The following is a 23241-nucleotide window of genomic DNA, read 5'->3' as shown; positions in this document are numbered from 1 at the left end:
TGGTTTTTGTTTTCATCTTTTTTCCACAGAGACGGGGGTGGAGGCGGTCTTGCTATGTTGCCCAGGATGGTCTTGAACTCCTGGCCTCAAGTGAGCCTCCCACCTCAGCCTCCCAAAAGTGCTGGGATTATAGACATGAACCACTGTGCCTGGACTATATTCTTGAGAGAGGGAATCTGATTAGTCCAGTTTATCATGCTTATATGATTGCTGGTTAGGTGCTATACTTAACTGCAATCATTTTGGCTGAAGAGGAGAAAGAGGGAGGGTCTATATTAAAAACCATGGTTGCCTGCAGGCCATGCTCTACAGAGCTCTGTAAGCAGAATAGGCACAATTGCCATTTCCAGCTCAAGTTTTTATTCAAAAGCTTTTAGGATGTCTTAGAATGAAACAACTCTTGTTGTCTGCCACTCCCAAGGCCTCGTGATCAGTTACCGTGGGTAAGACAACTGTTCCCGATGTCTTGCCTAGTTGAAAGCAAAGTTTGTAAGCTCCTTTAAGGTAGAGATTTTTGTTTTACACGTTGTTATATTCTAAACACCTAGAACAGTTCCTGGCATAGAGGAAGGCTTTCATAAATATTTGTTGAATGAATGCATAGATGATATTGTAGCACCTAGCAACTCCCTAATGTTGTGGATGAGACACGGGGAAATTGAATTTACATGCTGCCTTGGTCCTGGCTCCCAGTCAACGTTCATGCCACCCTAACCAGAACACAGACGTGGATGTAATTCTCCAGACAGACCACTTATTATTTGCTTAAAAGCAAACACAAATATTTTTGGGTCATCTCCTGGTTTCAATTCTTGCTAATAACTGAAAATTAAGTGTGTGGCCTGGGTAGGAATCGGTTTCAAGAATCCTCAAGGAATAAAGATTCTAAGAAGGCAATGCACTGAAACCAGTGGTTCTCAACAAGGGGCAATTTTGCCCTCAGGAGACATTGGCAATGTGTGGAGACATTTTTAATTGTGGTTAAATAAACATAATATAACATTTACCATCTTCATCACTTTTAAGTGTACAGTTCAGTAGTACCAAGTTCGTCTGCATTGTTCTGCAACCCGTCTCCAGAACTCTTTTCATCTTGCCAAAATGAAACTCTATACCCATTAAATAATAACTCCCCATTCCCTTCTCCCTTCAGTCCCTGACAACCAATCACTCTTCTACGTTCTGTCTCTATGAATTTGACTCTAGGTGCCTCAGATAAATGGAATCATACACTTGTCTTTTTGTGACTGGCTTATCTCACTTAGCAAAATGTCCTCAAGGTTCAAGCACATTGTAGCATGTGTCAGAATTTCCTTCCTTTTTAAGGCTGAATAATATTCCATTTTATGTATACACCACACCTTGTTTACACATTCATCCATCAGTGGACATTTGGGTTGCTCCCACTTTTTGGATATTGTGAATGCTGCTGCTATGAATATGGGTGTACAAATACCTCTTTGGAGACCCTGCTGTCAATTCTTTTGGGTATAGACCAGAAGTAGCATATGGTAGTAATTCTATTTTTAAATTTTTTGAGGAACCGCCTGTTTTCCACAGCACTGCATCATTTTACATTCCCACCAACAGTGTACAAGGGTTCTAATTGCTCCACATCCTGACCCACAATTGTTGTTATTGTTAATAGTTGCCATCCTAATGCTTGTGATGGGAGACATTTTTAGTTGTCACAGTTCCTGGGGGCTGCTACTGGCATCTAGTGAGTGGAGGTCAGCGATGTGGCTAAACATCCTACAATGCATGGGACAGCCCTCTGCAACCGAGAATTAACCAGCACAAGATGTCAATACTGCTGAGGTTTAGAAACCCCGATTTAAACAATCAGGTTAATCTTTCACAGTAAAACTCATTCCTACATACCTGTGTCCCTTCTTTACTTTGTTGAAACGCTCAAAGGCAGAGACCACCCCTAAGATCTGGAAAGTGAGGGAGGACTGAGAAGAATGGCATCATTTCTTTTATTCAAATTTTATTGGAAGTTTACAAATGTATTACAGACATCAGTAAAACATCATATCCATTTTACAGGGCACGGATCTCAAGCAAAGTGTTCAGAACAGTCTCTGGCAGAGCCCACACCAAAGGCCTGTTGCAGACCTTCTTAACAAATAGCTTGACACTCAACACAGAACACAGACTCTGGCCTGCCTCACCTTCCCAGGCCCTTTGAGGTTTTGTTTATGCACTTGAAATGAAAGCAGGAGATGGGCAAAGCAATCCTGTGGAGGAAAGAATGAGTTTAGGAGAGGAAAACCTGCCAAGGTCCTAATTTGCTTAAAAAAAAAAAAAATTAATTAAAAAAAATGGAGGACTCATAGTCCTTAGAATGTTAAGTCAGGGTCCATGATCGTATCATGACACTTTATGGAAAGATATGAAAATCAGCTAGGTAGGTTTGAGAACAGACCTTACTGGTAAGTAACTCTCTCTGAAAAATTTAGAAAAGCTTGGTCAGCGACCTGATGAACATCAATGGCCAAATGCCGAGCAGAGTGAAGGGATATCTCAGAGAACTCTCAGAATAGAACAAGAAGATTTTTCTCTATCCTATGGATTCATCATATTCAAAACACAGAAATGTTTTCCTAACACTACGTGACTTTCCCCTCCTTTATATTTCCTTGAGGAAAGCTAGTTTTGTCAGCAGGAAGTAAGCTTATAAAATAGTATGGCTCCCAATAGTGAGTCATATTTTATGGGAGTCTTGTGTTGACTAGGCTACTATTATGAGAAAATGGAAAAAGAATCCAATTTTTTTCTTGATCTTAACTTTGAAGACTATTTCCAAATAGTCATAAGAATAAGCTCTGGTATCTGCTGCGGCACCAGAGGGACAAACCACTGGAGACAAGGCAAAGGCCATTTCCACTTCTCTTGTGCTTAAAGAAATGTACCTCAAAAGGTGGCGATCTGAAACTGCCTTCAACAACTGGCAGTGGAGGCTTGGCTACTGAGTCCTGCATATGCAAATGCTGTCTGCAGAGCCCATTTTAAAGCCCTGAGGGTGCAAAACAGTTGCTAATAGCAACTGTCCTGGCATGAAGTATTCAGACAACTGGTTCAGTTTTCCACTTTCCTTTGTCATGGACAGATCTTCCTTCTTAGGCTTAAGTGTCTGTTTTCTGTTAGAAATACACAGAGAACACTTCTTGGAATTTAAATATTTGTTATTCTTTTTGTTGTCGTTAGAAGGTGGGATTAGATGAAGAATAAGATGAAGTCCTACCTCACCTCTGCAAAACGAAGACTGCCTATAGTAATTGGCGGAGAACATGAAAATGGCAAAGGAGGTGAAAGAGATTTTTTTGTCCTTTAGCCTAAGAAGTCAGCTTCCTTGAGCCTCCACAACCTGGGGTGGGGAGGGGAGGGTGAATTGGAGTCTCCGTATTACTTATAAATATTGGTTCCTAAATGTTCCTAACTATGCTTCCTAAACTGTTTTTATTCTATGGCAAGAGAACCAAGGGTGGAAAGACAGATACGAATCAGTTCACAAATAAGATTTGTTAGCAGACCAATAAGATCAGTTCTGATCAACTGGTCCTAGCTGGTTGGAGTGTTGCAAAGATCTGTGAGGCTGCATCCACATTCTCAGTGAGAGTATACAGTGATGCTTTGGTTGTATCTGCTTAGCTTGCAGGGAGTGCAGAGCACATGCCACATATATGTCATCACAGGCCCCATCTGAACTCAACAATAGCTAGTAGTACCCAAGAAGCAGAAAGCTGCTGCAGAAGGAAGAAAACATAATCTTGTTATGGTGCAGGAGCATCCTACAGGAAATGAGGATTAGAAAGCACTACTCCCAGGTCCTGTGTTAGAAACACAAAATTGCTCAGCTGGTTGGGGGTAGAAAGAAAGGAATAAAAAAAAAAAAAAAAAGGTGAAAGTGGAAAGAAGCAGTCAAACAACCCACACCAGGACTTCTCCCTTGGACATATGAAAAACCAGGAAGCATGGTTCTGATCTCCCTTACCTCATTCACCTTCACACTTGGTAGAGATCCCACAACTATATGACAGAAGGAAAGTGCCCTGAATACCATCCTCAATGCCACCTGGCTGCTAAGAAGTCTTTTCACAGTACCAAGGGTGGTATGGATTGGCAAAGCCTCTCAGAAAACTGTCAATAACTTATATTTCCTGGGCCTGGGAACAAGCCAGCTATGTTGCTACTGAATTGAGCAGCAACAGGAAATGAACTGAACTCCGAAGTTGCAGTTCTAACCAAAAGACAAGAAGATCAATATTAGGAGAGGTGGAAAAATAACAACCAGGGCATTGGAGAAGACAGAACACTGGAAAAAGATTACTATTCTGGAAACCAGTCTGTTGAAGATGGAATTATGATCTAAGAGGAAACGAGTATAGTCCCCACTCACAGGAGGAGCTTGTCCAATAAGAGTTAATGGTTTTGATGGAGGAATTAGGTGAGGACCTTAAGTTCTTGCCTCAGGAAAGAATGCATTGGGAATGGGATTCTGGGATGTGATGTGTGAGCTATCACTAGCAGGCGGAATTCCAAATACAATGATGTCTTCTTCCTCAATAGGGCATTCACTTGGAGGTTCTGCCATCATCGTAAGGAACTGGCCTTCCTCATTCAGCATTCTCTGTAAGGTTGCATTTGGGGTAAGAAGAAATCTGCAATGGTAGAATAGAGGGAGGTAATCTTGCTAGTAGACAGTTTTACCCTGAAGCTTGTATGTCATTTCATCTCAAGCTTTGAGCAGTTCAGTCCCTGGATGCTCTCTGGGCATCTAGACTTAAGCCTCCAGACCCCTCTGGGCACTGGCCATGCGTCAGTTTTTAGGTCACCTTCTTTCTGCTGATGGTGGTTGAAGCTTTCTTTGAGAAATGTAAGAAGTATTCTGAGAAAAACAGAGTTAGGAAGCAACTTTTACTGGGAGAATTTCTTTCACTGGATTTGGGGCCACAGAGGACAGACATATTTTCAACTGTTTGCTAAGATAAGTGATCTACTTTTCCCCTTCTCTTTTCTTTTTCCAAAATTGCCTTTTTAGTTTCATCAATCAAGGAACTTAAAACTCCAAATTGGACCCGCACAATTTCTACCAGAAACCTGCCACTTTAGTAGCACGGTGTTGCAAATTATTTCTTAATCAGTTTGCCAAGCAGTTTACAAACTTACTATACAAACGTAATAGAGTTAATTCTCCGGAGGCTCGGATAATTAATGAAGCATTTAGATATGAAGATAGCATGCGGAAAACAGCCACAACCAACATGTGCATTGCTTTTTTAAAAAAATCAGTGACAATGACAAATGTCATATTAATACCTGAAAAGCAAATTATTTTAATACATCCCGAATGGAGTGCCATTACCATGTCCTTTACAGCCTTCCTTTCCTCAGACCCATCTGGGACGGGGTCTGAAATACTGCTTTTGACATTCTCTCCATAAAAAATACTAGAAAATGTTTACTACTATACTGAAAAGAGATCACGCTCACCTCACCATGGCAGATGGCCACTGTGATACACCGGGCACTACACTGACAGTACATCTCACTACAGGTGGGTCCTCCGATGGATTATTTCAACTGCCACAATCCATTAAGGGGAGGAGGAGGATGGAAGAAACCAAGCGCTTCATTTTTAACTGAAGCAAGGTAGGGAGTTTTATTTTACTATAAACAGCACAACCGTTAAATGTCTTCATTAAGCAAACTCACTTTTGAGCCCATTTTCTGACCAACAGTCCTCAAAGTTCAAAATGGAAATCCCCTCCCGACAAAGCCTGTTTTTTAAAGTCGCTGCACTACTGAAATCTCAGTAGCTCAACCTTCCTGAGTGACCCAGATACTCTGGTTACTGAGCTGGTTACACTGGATTCTTTCTACAATCTCTGGGAGCTCTTCGAGATGTGGTTGTCACCTGTCCTCTGTTTCATTTCCAGTCCTTCTTTTCCCTGACCTGCCTTCAGATTCTCCTTTAACTTCTCCCCTTGACCTGCTTTCTGTTTTCAAATAGCCTTGTTCCTTCTCCAGGCACGACATGTCACACACCGTCCCTCCCAGAGCCCCCTCAGAATCCTTCTGTCCCTCAATCCCAAATGCTTAAGTTCATTTGCTTTGAGGACAACCGGTTGTCAGGCTAAGGCAGCAGCTCTGTCTGCCTTGGTAAAGGAAAGCAGATAATACAATCCAGGAAACATGAGCACCAGAACATAATGCCACATTCAAAACAACGTCATGCTGACATCACACAACAGCACCACTCACAGTCACTTTCACTTTCCCCAAGGGATAGATCAACATTAAGTAACTTCAACATTCCCAGCAGGGATGGCATTTCTCACAGAATTTTACTGACACTGGTTGGTTTCTCTAATTGGCAAAAATTACATTTGCAATTTAAAAAAATTACTACCACTTTGTAGAAAATAAATTCTACTGAGGGTGGGAGCAGACTTAAGGATGGCTCCTTAAGATGGAATGGAGCATAAAATGCTTTGGGTCTAATAGTTATTTTTTTTTTTCAGCCACAAAAAGCCAAATTGAATATATTCCTTTGAAAAAGGTCTCACTGACATGTAACAAATTTGTATAGAAAAAAAAAAAAAAAAAAAAAAAAAAAAGGTGGTACCGGGCCACCTTTTAATACTACTCAAAGACAATGGTGGATGTGCATGCAAGTCCCCACTGAGTCCTACGATATAGAAATTCCTTTGATATTACAAAATACAAAAATATTTTATCAGAACTCTCATTTACATTGCATTTACAATGGACATGTAAATAACTTAGTCTTGGGTCCTGGCTAATAAACAAATTACTTACTGAAAAAAGGGTCCTAAAAGTAAGAGAACCAGAGAGGATAAAAGCGAGCAGGAAACAATTTGCCATCTTGGGAGATGGCAACTCAACACAGAACTGATGGGAAGGAAGTGACCAACCCTGGCCTCAATAGAGTCTACTGTGTTTCCAAAGTGAAATGTGCAAATAATATTCAACATGCCAAGAACTGTGACTACCTATTGAGTCAATCTGTAACCTTGCCTCCATCTACTGATGCATTTTCCCTTTTCTCCCCCATAAGCCACCCCTAAAAGCGCTTTAACATTGAAAACAGTGCAAGTTTCTGAATTTACATTCTTAGCTCCCATCTTCTCCCATTCCCTGATCCTAATCATATTAAGAAATGATACAGTTTTTGCTCTTCTGTCTTTTCCTGCTGTGCAACTGTCCTCTGCCACCTAAGGTGGAAGATTTGGGGAGGCCGTAGGAGCTGTATTTGTGCAGTAGCTCATCGCTCGTGACGTATCGCAGGCGCGCTGGCTGGGGGATGGGTTCTCCTAGGAAATAGCCCTCGTTGTCAGACTCTGAAGAGGAGGAGCAGGTGGAACACCAATCATACTCCGCGAAGTAGGGTCCCCATCGGTCCCCAAAGGCATTCTGCAAAGCCAGGTCCGACACAGTCCTAGGGCACTGGCCGTACAGGTCCCTCCGGGACCCATGCCCCATGCTCTCCTGGAAGCTCCGCTGGCGCATGAATTGGTCATAGTCCTCCCTGGCTCTCAGAGGGGGCCTATCTTTTAACCGAGAGATGGCCTCGCGTTCGCTGGCCAGGTGGAGGGCGTTGTCGGAGCGAGAGCGTCGGGAACGCCTGGACCTGTGAGGTCGGAAGCGGCGGTTGTCGTCGCGCGAAGTAGCTCTTCTTCGGGTGCGTTCGCTCATGGGCTGGATCCTCACACCCTCCTGCCCTGGCAGCTTGCTGCCCGCCATCCCTCCATCAAAATCAAAGCTCTGATGCATCCTTCCGTGGGACTGCAGGTCTCTGTAGCCAATGGGGTTGCTGAGTTGGTGGAGGTTTCCCTCCATCTCCTGGTACTGCTGGGCAGAGAGCAGGCTGCGAACCGACTCTGCGCTCCGGAACTGCATGGACGAGTTAAGAGTGCCCATGTTGCTCAGCTTCTCAGACACATTCATTCCAGAGTCTTTGCTGAGGTCAGGCATGGAAAATCGGGATAGGTGCTCCTGGCGCTTGGCACCACCATCAGCAGAGAGGCCTGGGGGAGAGAGGAGGGGACCACAGAGATTAATACAGATGTGCAGCAATGGGATCACTGTCACCGCTGGTCATCTATATAGGGTCATTACATACCGTTGTGCACTTGTGTACTGCACAAAGACCCTCTCAGGGGGCACATGTGCCCCGTGAGAGGGTTCTCCCCACTTCACAGCAGGTCACTGTCTACCTAGACGGGGCACTTGCTTAAAATGCATCCAGAGATGTATTTTACCAGTTGCTAGTTATTCCAAAGGCCCATCAAAGTTACTAAGAGCCCACTGTGTATCTTATGCATGACGCTTCCTCTATATGAAGCTTCACTTTGCAAAGTACTTTAATTACAATTTTGAGTCTCATGATGCACTATAAGCTCTGTAGGATAGATATTTTGGATGAGGAAACTTTAAGCTATAGAAGCTGGATCATGCCCAAGCTGTTTCTGGCAACACTGAACACTGGTTCCACAATACTGGGCCAGTTCACTTCTCTGTTGGCCTGCAGCAGTTTCCTGCTCTGCCTGCTGCCCTTAGTGGCAGGTGGCTCCCTATGTAAAGTGTCTTGGACACTAAGTGACTCCCTAGGTATAGATAAAGAAATATTTACTCTCTCAGACCATTCAGTGAATGCTCCAAGGTTGTAAATGGGTCCCTAGCAGCCAGAAGATGTGGGTGGGACCCCAGGGGACCTCTCTGTCGCATGGGTAGGGACTTTTAAAAGTAAAGCAGTGGGTCTGATGCTCTCTAACCAGTGCTGATGCCCCAGCAATGGACCTCCATTTCCTAAGTGCTGTCAAATGAGCTCCTGGCATCCCTCAGATGAAAACCATTTTGAAGGTGGTGGGAGATATTGACTCCAGTAACTTCCATTTTGCTCATCTTCAAGCAGAGCTCTCTCAGGAGATGTTTAAGAATGGGCCAGGTGGCAAAGTCTCAGCATTTTCCACTCGTTATATGTCGCAAGGATCAGCAATTTGCCATTTCTGGTCATAGACAACATGCCTTTGGATTGCAATGGCCCATTATTGCCCCTACCACTGATTATTCCTGTCTTCTACTGAGGCCTCCAGCTTCCTCTTCTGTGACAAAACCTAAAACAGTGTTACGAGCACTTTGCAAAATTACTTGAATACACATACACATATATGAATTATGAATAAAGCCGCTCTGAATATCCTTGCCCATTTTTTGTGGACTTAAGAATTTCTGTTGGGTGTATGACCAAGTGTAGAAACTCCACAATTCTCCGTCTTTGCTCTTGGTTATAGAGTAAACAGAAGTTAGTAAGAAGGTCCAAGAAATGGACAAGGGTATTCAGAGAAGCTTTCTTGTAATAGCCCAGAAATGGAAACAACTCAAATGTCAATTATCAGGAAAATGGATAAATATATTGTGGTCTTTTCTACCATTCCCCACTAAAAGGAATCCAGTCTCTTCAGAAAAATGGCCAATACCAGGATAAAGGCAAGAAATTTAAAAGAACCAGAATCTTGTTATGCCATAAAGTAGGAAAGTATTAAAAATAAGATATGGTGGGGGTTTGTCAGAAGAACGCTGAGCCTATCTTGAAGGGGCCCCCACTGGCCAAATCTGAACAATTTGAGCATTAAAATATTTAAGGGAACTAATGATTTATAAACCACTGAAACAAATAGGAATTCACAAGTCCATACTGATAACAGATAAATTAAAACATAAATAAATAAATAAATAAATAAATACATAAATAAATAAATGGGGGAAAAGAGAAGGCTCTATGTATAGTGGAATGCCAACCGCTGTCAGTAGGGTAAGTTCACAATGAGGAAGGGGGTGCTAGATTTGGAAAATCATTTTATAACCATTGGAGGTAGAGTGCTTCACACAAGAATCAAAAAGTGTGCTACATTTAGGGGGTAAAATTTGATGGGAGAGAGCATTGTTTTAAAGTGTTTCCCTACACATTGCTTATTAGTTGCAAGGGAAGAATTAGTAACTAAACAACGGTAAAATCAGACAACACCTTGACCTGAAGTTCAAACTTAACATCCCTGGTGAGATGCAACTGCACCCTGTATGCCTCCAGTTGAGATGTACTGAGAAGGGCACACTATCGTTTATGTAGTATTCCAGTCAAGAATGTATTTCCTGAATGTATTCGGGAGGAAACATTAGACAGATCCCAAAAAGGAGGGACATTTGTTACGAAAAAAGGGACTGTAGTCTTAAGACCAGACAAGGCTGAGAGAATGTTCTAAATTAAAGGGTACAAAGGAAACATGGCAATTACATATAATACCTGATCCTGGACTGGAACCTGCTCAGTAGGGAAAATAAATGTTATAAAGCAGGGGTTCCCAGACCCCAGGCTATAGACCGGTTAGGAACCAGGCCACACAGCAGGAGGTGAGTGGTTGGTAAGGGAAGCTTCATCTGTACGTACAGCCACTCCCCATTGCTCCAATTACTGCCTGACTTCTGCCTCCTGACAGATCAGCAGCAGCATTAGATTCTCATAGGAGCGTAAACCCTATTGTGAACTGCTCATGCAGGATCTAGGTTGTGTGCTCCTTATGAGAATCTCATGCCTGATGATCCGTAACTGTCTCCCATCACTCCTAGACGGGAACGTCTAGTTGCAGGAAAACAAGCTCAGGTTTCCCACTGATTCTACATTATAGTGAGTTGTGTAATTATTTCATTATATATTACAATGTAATAATAATAGAAATAAACTACACAAAAAATATAATACACTTGAACCATCCCAAAGCCATCCCCACCCCCTGACCCCAGTCTGTAGAAAAATTGTCTTCCACAAAACTGGTCCCTGGTGCCAAAAAGGTTGGGGACTGCTGCTGTAAAGGATAATTTTTGGTCAGCTGGAAAAAAGAAAAGGAACATGGGCAATAGATAGAAGTATTATGCTAAGTTTACTGTGGTCAATGAATAATGGTGATAATGTGGGAGAAGATCTTTATTCTTGAGAAATATGTATGGAAGGATATGGTGGTAAATGGCCCAGATGGATGCAATTTGCTCTCAAATGGTTTATAAATAAAATGTGTGCATGTGTGTGTGCGTGTGTGCATGCATATGAACATGAAAGAACAAATGTGGCAAAAGGTTAACAATGGATCAATCTACGTAAAGAGTACATTATAGGTGTTGTTTGTTCTATTTTTGTAACTTTTTTATAAGCCTGAAATTATTTCCAAATAAAAAGTTTCTTTAACATTGCAATATACTCATGTGATATGATGGTTTTTACTTCGGAAGGAAATTTGGAAACATCTGGACACATTTTTGGTTATCACTATTAGGATGGGATTCTACTGGCATCTAGTACGTAGAGGCCAGAGATGTTGCTAAACATCCTACAATGTGCAGGATGGCTTCCTTGCCCCCATACAGAATTTTCCAAACCAAACTGTCAACAGTCTCACAATTGAGAAACCCTGATATGATGGAATATTACACAATAATGAGAACGAATAACTACACCCAAGAACATGGATGTATCTCGTAGAAAATGCTTGGATAGGCAAAAAGAATATGTGCTGTATGATTCCGTTTATATGAAGTTCAAGAACAGGCTGAGGCTATCTATAGTGATACAGGTCAGGGCAGTGGGAGGGGGTATGAAGAAGGCTGCTAGGGCACTGCAATTGTACTATGGCTAAATCTGGATGGTGATTGTAAAACAATACACATGTGTAAAAATTCACTGAGGTGTAGTTTTAGTATTTGTTTGCTTTATTTTGTGTAAGTTATATCTCAATAAAATGGAGTAAAAGTAAAGCAACGTTTGGCCAGGTGTGGTGGTTCATGTCTGTAATCCCGGCACTTCGGGAGGCCAAGGAGGACGGTTTGTTTTGAGCTCAGGAGTTGGAGAAAAACCTGGGCAACATGGTGAAACCCTGTCTCTACTAGAAATACAAAAATTAGCTGGGCGTGGTGGTGCATGCCTGCAGTCCCAGCTACTCAGGAGACTGAGGTGGGAGTATCACCTGAGCCCAGGAGGTCGAGGCTGCAGTGAGCCAAGATCGTGCAACTGTACTACAGCCTGGGCAACAGAGCGAGCCCCTGTCTCCAAAAACATAAACAAATAAATAAATAAATAAAAATAAAGCAATGTTTGTTAAAGGGTCAAATTTTAACATTGGATATGCCTATAAAGAAATTAATATGCCAAATATCATAAACTCCAGTAATTTTTTGTTTCAATTTTATTCCTGGGATAACTGTCAGGGCAACAGCAGTTGGGGCCTCCAATCACTTACTTACTCTGCTGCTTATCTCTGACATACAAATCAAAAAGCTGATTTACAATAGCTTAATCACTTCCAGAGCCTCCCCACTATGAAAGCAGAGAGGACAGGATAACAACCTAAGATGATGAATGAGTGGTTTGAGTGGATGAACTCTAGTAAGAAAGGAAAGAAAACATCTTCAAACTCACGTCTAGAAACAAAAGGTGGACACAATGATCTTTGCAGGGCTTTCTACTTTAGCTCTTGAGTAGAATTAGGGTCAGCATAAATAACTTAGCAAATACTATTAATTCCCCAGCATGCTGTTCTCCCGAACCTGTCTTTCATGAGCCCAGAAGTGCAATGTTTTTGAGAGCATCCTGCTTGTGAACAGATTCCTATTTCTGTGAGGAGGTGACCTCCAAGAGGAGCAGCTTCTATTCTGCTGGGAGGTGTATTGCCTTCTGGTATCAGGCTTCTGCATCCTGGGAAAGCTCGGGATACCCTGAGGTACCCCCTTGAAAAAGAAAAGAGCTTGATCAGAGCAGGAGGGCCCTGTTGCACAAGCCCAGCATCTACTATCAGTTTTACCTAAATGTAAGCTATTTATTCCCCTGGAGTATGTGTGGGTGGCACTGGAAATACTACCTGCTCACTCTAAAGAGGAAAAATGCCTCTCTTCCGATTCATTAACCCAGATTTTCCTCCAGGGTCTTCTTGCATGCAGGGCATGAACAGAAAGGCCAATGTTGACCAAAGATGCACAATGATTGTGTACGTGCCTCTAAAAAGGGGAGTTCTGTGGTTACTTTCATTACTGGCAAAATCCAGAGTCCTTATGCAGACCTTAAGGCCCTACGTGACTTGGCTCCCTTCTCTCTCTCCAAGATCATCAACTAAACACTCCTCCTCTCTTAACTCCGCTTCAGCTGTGCTTACATTCCTCCCCCTCTCCCCAAACACAACAAGCTCATTCCAGCAGGCCTTGGAAAACTTTCCCCTTTGCATGCCTGAATTTTCTGTTTGTTAAAGTCCTTGTGTAGATATCACCTCCTCAGCAGTGTCTATCCTGAACACTCCTTCTAAAGTAGCAAAGTTAGTTGTCTTCTGGCCAACCACTCACTACTGCACTTGACCGTTTTTTAAACTACCCACCCTGACTTATTAAGGTCGTATGTAAGTTTGTAGCTGAATGAATCCCCCGGGAGCACAGATCTTCTCCCCACTCTTCAGTATTCTTGCAGAGCTAGCAGTGCCCAGCAGCCTTTGGTGCTCAATACATACTCACGGAATAAACATAAATGGATTCTCATGTTACCCACAGCTTGGAAAAAAGCAATCACCCTCTGACCTGGAGTGGGTCAGTGCTGTGATCCACATGGGTGGGATTCCAAATATCAGGAACAAAATACCATGATCACACCTGTCAATCTCCATCTCTGGCGATTCATTATATAGCCCACAATTTTAAACTCAAAGTACACGTGATTTATAATGAGCTCCCTGCACTGCAGAAACGTTTTCTCCTTATTAATCACAGCTCTGGTGATGTGTTTAAATTAGCAGCTGATACCATCTCCAAGATGGAACTGTACTGTCACAGGTCACACTCCAACTTGAGAGTCACTCCTTCCCCCTTTAACTGCCAACAGAACTGGAGACCCACTTTCTGGCTGGGTGACTTGGGGAAATTTTTAAACCTCTTGAGATGCATCAGTAAGATGGGCATAATGACAGGATATGAGTGCTAAAGCTGTAGTGATGATTAAATGAGGAAAACATATCTTTCCTTTTTAAGGTTCATCACGACTATGATGCATCTGTGTAGTTTTTGTTTCATCTCTCTCTTCTTGATAGATCAGCAGCTCCATGAGGGCAAAAACTGTGTTCCTGTTTGCTAGCCCTGACCTCTGTACCTGGTATTCAGTATGCAGGAAGAAGGTTTAGTAAGGCCTAAAACTCCCCAAGGAAAGAAAGCATGCCTCAAGACTGTAAATACCCTCCAGACATTTACAACTCACACCGATGATTTAGCTCCCTTTCAGTAGGGTCTTTCCTATATTATTTATCTATTATTTATGTGCTGGGGCAGAGACATGAAGAAAATGGAATTGTTTAGAACAGGGGTTTGCAAACTACAATGGCCAATGAACCAAATCCAGCTCACTGCTCCCCTCCTGTTTTCGTAAATAAAGTTGTATTGGAACACAACCACACCTATTCATTTGCATACTGTCGAGGGTTTCTTTCCGGAGTTGGGAGTTGTGACAGACTGTATGACCTGCAAAGACTCAAATATGTTACAGGCAAACAAATACTCATTGACTGCATGATTGTATGGATTAATGAATTTGAGAAACAGGGCCTGATGCAGTGATATTCACTTGAACACCAGTCACTGTTGTAAATTATCTGTGCCTCTAAACCATGGCTGGGATTCCTCCTCCACACAGATGAAGTTCAACTTTTCATTCCATTTGTCTGTGCTGAACAAGATCCAGTGTCAAAATATTGCAAATCAATAGAGTCCAACCTAATGGGGCTCTAACATGCTCTTACTCTCCTGTAATAAACACATTTTTCTTTTCTTGTTGCTCAAGCCACGGGGTGTGTGTGTGTGTGTGTGTGAGTGCTCAAGCACATGTGTGATAGGGAGGTGAGAGCTGCAAGCTAAATTTGCCAGAGAACTCTGGCTGCAGCACATAGTCTAGGGCAGTATGAAGGCCCCCACGTCCTCTGGAGGATCTGGCAGAAGAATCCCACCTGATGGCAAGGAGACACAAATGCCAGGTCATTTCCCTCTCAAGCAGAGCTCTGTTTTCCTAATTAACAGAGAGGATTTTCCCCTGCCAAATAATGCAGGTTTAATGAGAGGTGCTCAGGGTGATGATAGAGTTAAATGCAGTGATTTATCCATATCCCAAGGGTCAGTGTGACTGGGAGCTATGCAAACGTCCACGCACCGCAGGGGTGCAGGTTCCCACAAGATCCATGGCTGTGCTTCTACAAAGAGAGGTCAGTATCCAGTTCAGCCTGCTGTTCTCCGTGGTTTAACTGCCAACACGAAGGTGTAGTTGGGGCATTCTATGGTACACTGGCATTTCTGTCTGAGTAATGTTTCCCTCTCTACAAATAGGAGGTCTCACACAAACTAGCGTCTGCAAGAAAATCAATGTCCTTCAAAGAATGTTCAAGGTCTGACGGAACAGAAAGAAAATCTTTGCTGGCTCCCCTCCCCCAGCTCCCCTCCCCCATGTCTTTGGGGGCAGAAGGTATGCATGCAAGTCCAGAAAGAAGAAAAAGCAGACTAAGATTGAATGGAGGACCTTAGGCACATCTTTCTGTTCCTTATTTACTGTCCTGTCTCATCCCACTCTGCACAAGAAGACAGAGAGCTGTGTTTCTGCCAACTTCAAAGACACATTACCAGCCAAGGTGGCTCACTCCTATAAGCCCAGCACTTTGGGAAGCTGAGGTGGGAGGAGCTCCTGAGCCCAGGAGTATGAGACCAGCCCTGGAAACACACTAAGACCCCCATCTACAAAAATCAAAAACCAAAAAGTTAGCCAGGCGTAGTGGTGTACACCTGTAGTCCCAGCTACTGGGGAGGCTGAGGCAGTAGGATCATGGTTACAGTGAGCTATGATGACACCGCTGCATGCCAGAGCCTTTCAAAAAATAGTATTTTTAAAGCATTCACATTTCACATTTCTGTGCAGTAAACGAAATAGTATCTATTCAACCATGCCCTCCAGACACTTACAACTCATATTGATGATGTAGCTCCCTTTCATTAGGGTCTTTCCGATATGATTTTCATTTTCTTTTTTGCTGAGTTAGAAACATGAAGAAAATGGAATTGTTTGGAACAGGGGGGGTTGCAAACTACAGTGGCAATGGGCCAAATCCAGCTTACTGCCTGTTTTTGTAAATAAAGTTGTGTTCGAACACAACTACACCTATTCATTTGCATGTTGTTGGTGGTTGCTTTCCAGATTTGGGGAGCTGTGACAGAATGTATGATCTGCAAAGCCTCAAATATTTACTTTCTGGCCCTTTACAGACACAGGTTGCCAACCTCTGGTTTAGCATGCTGCAGCAAGCCTGAACAGCCCCGAAGTCATGGGCGCTACACAGTTTAAGCCTCTCAGACCATGCAAAAAGTGTCCCGAGGTACATGTTTGTTTGTTTGAAGCATGTGTGGCAGTAGCTTCATCAGGTCCCTTGGGATCCTTTTTCCAACTAAGTCAATCGATTTCATCAACACCCTGAACTTCAAATTGGCAACAGCTGGAGAGATACTGTCATCTGGGCAGCGGAGCTTAAACGCCACCACATGTTTCTTGGTGACAGGGCATGGAACGGCTCAAACAGAGTATGACAAAGAAGGCTGGGGGTGGGGACAGAGAGTGGGACAATATGAAAGCACTCGAAAGTGTGATCTGTGGACGAGCCACAATGCCGTCCCTTGGGAGCTGGTTGAAACTTCAGACTGTCAAGCCCTCACCAGACTTGCAGAATTCAAATCCACATTTGAACAAGGATTCCCACGTTCATGAGAGTTAGAGGAACACCAAGATGCTGGGAGTTTCAAGGACAATTTTCTTTGCAACACAAGGGTGCTTCTACTCAAGGAAACAAGACCCTCATAGTCTCAGAGACTCTAATTCAGGGTTTCCCAACCTCAGTACTGCTGACATTTTGGGCTGGATAATTCTTTGTTTGGTGGGCTGTCCTGTGCACTTCAGGATGTTCAGCAGTATCCCTAGTCTCTACCTACTAGATGCCAGTCGCACATCCCTCTGGTTGTGACAGCCCTGAAATGTCTCCAAACAGTGCCAAATGTCCCTGGAGGGCAAAAATCCGCCCCTGAGGCCTGCTGCTCTAACATATCCTGTCCTCGACCTGCTGCTTGACAATAGCCCAAGGGGAGCTCTGTTCCTGTCCACCCAAGTGTTGCAGTGAGTTCAACCTGCTCTACCCCACCCTGCAGACAGGAGCCTCTTCACGTTGGGGGTTGTCGCCTCTTCTTTCTAAAGAAGGATTATCAGGGCTCCGCCTGGTTGGGTGTGGTATGTCCCTAAAACTGGGGAACTTTAAAAGTTATTTTCTCTCTAAACTCTTAGAAAATTCACATTCCTTTCTCTCAGTGGGTATCCACAATTTCCCAGTTAAGGCCTTTGCTGTCTCATTTTCCTGGCAGGTTTGAAGGTTTTGAAATCCTGAGTTTTTGATGCATCTTTTTTACTTCCTTACTCCAGTCACCGACCTATCTAGCAGGTCTCAGGTGACCAGCAGATCACAAGTTGGCTTGCAGTCAGTTACACATCTGCCATCTGCTCTGGTGCTACCAGGAGCAGTGCTGGTAGTCTAGGGAACAATTTCCTCTGCCAGCTGCACTGGGAAACGGGGAGGGAAAGGGGAGGCCAAGCCCTGGGGCAGGGGTGAGGGAGGGGGGGAGTATGCATAACTTCTTACTTCACACTCCCACCCCCCAGGCTTGGCCTGCCTTCTCTCTCGGGGACAGGCTGTTTAGGCCCAAACTAAAGAACAGCCTCTTTACAACCAGCTGCTTCCAAAGAGGGTCATGGACTGATTTTGGTTTTCCCAACAATAGCAGCTTTGTTTTTTTAGCAGCATTCATTCTAGGGACTTGTCTTTGAACTGGAGGTTGGGGAGTGACAAGCATTATAATGGGACTACAATCGCTTCTCTTACAGACCCAGTAAAGTTACAAGGACAAGTCGGATAAAAACTTGAGTGTGGACTGGAGGTTTCTTACCTTCTCTCTCTTTACTTGCTCATCCTTTTAACTTTCTGATAAACCAGTGACCCCAACAAAGATGGAATCAATTTTAACTCATACCACTTGTAAAAGTGAAGGAGGAAACCAGGAAGGGACATCTTCTAGAATCATGTGGAGTCAGCTTTAACAATTACCACTCAGCTCCATGGGGGATTCTGGTTGTATTGCCACAAAGCATTTGCTAATTGAAAGCATGCACAACAAATTCAGACCAGTTGAAGACTGTTTGCCAGAGTTTGCTCTGGGTTTACACTGACCCCATGCTGCTTTCTAGAACCCATTAGTTTGGGTCAACAAGCAGACCATGCTGTATTTACTTGGGAAACACATGACTACACGAGGACAAAAGCTAAATGGCTCCCAAGTGGTAGAGAGTGGGCAGCCAAGAACCTGGGGACCCACTGAGTTGCTTCAAAGATCTCTGACAAAGCCCTGCTATTGCCAGGCACTGTGAGCACAACTGTGAAGAAGGCCCTTTAAGAAGACATCGTAGAAGGATATGACCTAGTGCAGAGAAAACAGATAACCAAGTCAGCATCGCAAGGTGACCACTATAGATAATAATCACTAGGAAAGAAATAAAGGGGATGCTATGGCAGAGAATAAAGACTGGACCTACTTCGAGTGCTGGAAAAGAAGTCTGTGTTGGTGATGACTATGGGGAGACCTAAAGGATGAGAAGGAGCCCACCGAGCCAAGGGCAGGGAAAATTGTTCCAGGCAGAGGGAGCAAGAATATTTTGTACTAGAGAAGGTGCCACATGCTCTTAAGATGTAGCAGAAGGGCAACGACACTGGAGCGTTGTGAGCAAGGACAGCAGCAGGAATCAGGCTCAGAGGGTGAACAGGAGCCACACGAAGGTTCTTCCTAAGCCACTCTGGGTTTTGAAAGTGTCTTTCATATGCTGCTGGCAAAATTTTAAAAAGTAACTGACAGGCAGCACAGGGGACTGGTGAAAGCATTGGCTTTGGAGTTCGCCTTTCAGCTCTGTCCCTTGAAGCTGTGCCTTCTCAGGCAGACCTGGACTGTTTTGTGCTCAGTTACCTCATCTGTGAAATGGGAATAATCACACAACTCAAGGGAGAAGGTATTAAATGGGTTAAAACACAAAGTACTTAGAACAGTGCTGGTGCGGGGGCACCAAATGAATATTCAATCTTCTTACTGTCCTTTACTCCATATTTATCTGTCACTTTTAAAGCATTTTTATGCATGTTGTCATATGTGAAGTTGCTGGGCATTGTTATGCAATCTAAGGGGGAAAGGGGAGTTGGGATAATTTGCCCAAGGTCATACAGAAGCTACTTGAGAACTCTTCTCCCACCTCCTGCCTTTTATTATTGTGAATATAAAAAGTAAAAGGAATGTGGCCAGAGTGCTAGCAGTCAGAGATTTGAGGGCAGGAGACAGAGAGAGAAGTACAGATACAGTGACACTTCCCAGCTTCTAACAAGCAGCTGCAATGAAAAAAATCCTTTTTTAAACATATAGTTTTCTATTGTATAAATATGAATTATATGCAACAACATGGATGAATCTCATAAATATAAAGTAAAAGATGCCAGATATAAAAGAACATGTACAGTATATCCCATTTATATAAAGTTAAAATCCACCCCAAATCATCTATGCTGTTAGATGTCAGAATAGTGCTTACTTTGGAGAGAAGGGAAGAGCAGCAGCTGGGAGGGGGCATGAGGGAGCTTCTAGGGTGCTGGTCACTGTCTATTGCTTGACTTGGGAGATCGTACCATGAATGTAATAATTCACTGGGCTGTCACTTATGATTTTTTTGCATATTTCTATTTGTTATACAGCTATATAATGTTTACGAGAAATTATCACTGAGAGGCAAGAATGCACTCATGACAATGTAAAAGGTAAATATGCAGAACTCACTACCCCTACCCTAACACACACACACTTCCTCAACAGCACGTCTCGTACACTAGACTTGTATGGCTAGAACACATGGTTCCAACGGGTGGCCAATACACTAAGCTTTATTTAATCTCAAGGGTTAAATTTCCTTTTGCCTTTTTAAGTTGGGATACACCAGAACCTTTATCACCTATGCTCTTACCCCTGGCCACATTTAGCATTTATTATACCTGCTTGTCCACATCCCTCCTTTCCCCATTAGACATATGCATTTCCCACTGGGGTCAGCCAATTTGATGAGGTGGGTTAGATGTTTGGATAAAAGTGGTTTATGGATTTAAGAGGCAAAATACAATGTACTCTTTTAGGCTTGGGATCTTTGCTTCTCAAGATCTCCCTTCTCTATAGCTGGGGGTTGACAAAGTGCCATTCGTGGGATAGCAGTTCATGATCTCATGTACAACAGAATCAGTTACTAGATGATTGGCTGACAGATGGATGAATGGGTACAATGGACAAGAAGATGGAATAATTTGTAAATGGATGGGTGTATAGTGTGAAGGGTAATAAGGGTGGGGATAAATAAATAGAAGGATAACTGAATTAATCAATGAATGGGTGCAACAGTGATGTAGGTACAGGAGAGACAAAGTTTTGGGCTCTCAAAAAAAGTTAATCTCCAAGTGGGATCTAATTAAAGAGCTTCTGCACAGCAAAATAAACTACCAACAGAGTAAACAGACAACCCAAAGGATGGGAGGAAATATTTTCAAACTATGCATCTGACATATACAGAATCTATAATGAACTTAACTGAATATGCAAAAAACAACTCCATCAAAAAATGAGCAAAGAGGGAGAAGGCAAGAAGGCAAGTTGTCTTCAACTAGACAAAGACAAGTGGAACAGCTCCCACGGAGGGACTGAGATGACTGGCATGCTTTTAACAGATCTTCAGAAGGAGGGAACTAAGAATGGATGGAGGCAAGACACAGAAGCTGGGCTGAAGGGGGAGAAAGCTGGGAACCCTGCATGGGCTACCCTGCAGCAGGACTCACTTTTGAACAACAATAGCTCAGGGGAAATGGGTGAGTTGAACTGGCAAGGAGGAACCTGCTATCGTCACAGGCCTCGGGAACCCTAGAAGGAGGGGACCCCTTGACCACCACGGACCCTTGAGGTAGCAGGGAGAGCTGTTTAGAGAAGTGGTGGGACAACAAGCCAGCTGATGTGGAGCCCAGAGGGTTTGGTGTGGGGGTGTCTTTAATGCAGCATGGCCAAGGATGGCCATCCCTCTGTACTCGACTTGCTCCCATAAGAGACTTTAGCCCTAGGAGAATTGTTGGACCTGATCGCTGCAAGGTGGTCTTGCACATCAGATGGGGCTGATCTGACCTGAGCACCCCTTAGTCCGTTGGCCTCTTCCGGGGCCCCAGCCTGGCCACACCTGCTTAGAGGGCAGTCTTGGGTACCTTCTGTGCCAGTGAACCTTGCCTGACTGGTAGAGAATTCCAGTGAGGTGTGGCCTATATAGCCATGCACATGCTCCCTCCCCATACCGCAGCTTTCTCAGGGCCCATGGCACATGGGCTGGCACATGTCTGCACAGATAGGTTTTGCTTTCCTGCCCCGCCAGCACACTGGAGTGCAGTCTGCACCTATCCAGCCCCCAGCCACCATTGCGGATGGAGCTTTGGTGGGTACTGAGCCAGCAAGCCCCACTCCTGCCAGCACCCTGCCCTCATACTAATACTACACAGAGAATAGTAGATACCCCCACACCCTCAGGGATTGCTCCTGCTTGCAGGGCACAGAGAAGGCACCCAAACCTGCCCCAACCAGCACCCTTCCCCAAGCCAATACCATATCCAGTACAACCACACACATAATCTCCACCAGGGGCCCCCCACTCCACCCAGCTCTGCTGCCACTGTCACTGTGGTGAACACCCACAGGGATGTAGGAACCCCTTCATCTGCTAGCACTCTGTTACAGCTGCCACACCTTGGCACTCCCCATGCAGTGGACTCCAAACCTTGCGGAGCCAGATAACACAGCTGGGGCCCAATAACAAAGCTGGGGCCCAATATAAGTCCCCCAGAGTAAGAGCACAGTCTAAGAGTTGGGAGCTGGGTGTTGGCCCCCTAAAATCTCCCCAAAATGAAGCCAGTCAGTTGAATCCATCTTATACCAAAATCAAACCCTCAAAGTCATCAAATAGGATCAAGAAAAAAAAAACAAAAAACAAACAAACCCATCCAAAGGTCAGCAACCTCAAAGATTGAAGATAGATAAGCCCACAAACATGAGAAAGAATCAGGGAAAGAATGCTGAAAATACAAAAAGCCAGAGTGCCTTCTTTCCTCCAAACAACCGCATCACCTTTCCAGCGAGGGTTCATAACCAGGCTGAAGCTAAGATAGCTAAAATGACAGAAATGAAATTCAGAATATGGATAGGAATGAAGATCACTGAGCTCAGGAGTACACTGAAACCCAATGCAAGGAAGCTAAAAATAATGATAAAACAATGCAGGAGCCGACAGACAAAATAGCCAATATAGAGAAAAATATAACTGACCTTATAGAGCTAAAAAAACCCATTACAAGAGTTTCACAACACAATCACAAGTATTAATAGAATAGAGTAAGTGGAGAAAAGAATCTCAGAGCTTGAAGACTGGCTTTTTGAAATAAGACAGGCAGACAAGAATAGAAAAAAGAAAGAATGAAAAGGAATGAACAAAACCTCTGAGAAATATGTAATAATGTAAAAGGACCAAATCTATGATTGATTGGCATCCTTGAAAGAGATGGGGAGAATGGAACCAACTTAGAAAATATACTTCAAGATATCATTCATGAGAACTTCCCCAACCTAGCTAGAGAGGCCAACATTCATAAGATACTTCAAAAGAAGATTATCCACAAGACACACAGTCATCAGATTTTCTAAGGTCAAAATAAAAGAAAAAAATCTTAAAGGCAGCTAGAGGGAAAGATCAGGTCATCTGCAAAAGGAAGCCCAACAAACTGACAGCAGACTTCTCAGCTGAAACCCTCTAAGCCAGAAAAGAATGGGGGCCAATATTCAACATTCTTAAATAAATTCCAACCCAGAATTTCATATCTGGCCAAACTAAGATTCATAAGCAAAGGAGAAATAAGATCCTTTTCAGATAAGCAAATGCTGAGGGAATTTGTTACCACTAGATCTGCCTTAAAAGAGCTCTTGAAGGAAGTACTTAATATGTAAAGGAAAGACCTTTAC

General features: G+C 43.4%; 1 protein-coding gene and 1 long non-coding RNA gene across 3 annotated transcripts in view; one reads left to right on the top strand and one right to left on the bottom strand.

The window, feature by feature from the left end:
* Window positions 1-1973: 1973 nt before the first annotated feature.
* Window positions 1974-23241, bottom strand: part of PRICKLE2 (prickle planar cell polarity protein 2) — a 175441-nt gene continuing 154173 nt past the window's right edge. For both annotated transcript variants that reach the window (XM_031935185.1, XM_023200415.3), the window contains exon 8: window positions 1974-8054. In XM_031935185.1, the coding sequence (XP_031791045.1) occupies window positions 7180-8054 (875 nt within the window). In that variant the 3' untranslated portion in view covers window positions 1974-7179. The remainder of the gene's footprint in view (window positions 8055-23241) is intronic.
* LOC111533734 lies at window positions 11617-14491 on the top strand. The gene is made up of 4 exons (XR_002728953.2): window positions 11617-11651; window positions 12641-12881; window positions 13848-14028; window positions 14142-14491. It is a non-coding gene; the product is annotated as an uncharacterized LOC111533734 (long non-coding RNA).

The sequence above is a fragment of the Piliocolobus tephrosceles genome, chromosome 2 (assembly GCF_002776525.5).
Source record: "Piliocolobus tephrosceles isolate RC106 chromosome 2, ASM277652v3, whole genome shotgun sequence".
NCBI lineage: Eukaryota > Metazoa > Chordata > Mammalia > Primates > Cercopithecidae > Piliocolobus > Piliocolobus tephrosceles.
The sequence above is the reverse complement of the archived record's forward strand: the minus strand, read 5'-3'. Positions and strand labels throughout refer to the sequence as shown.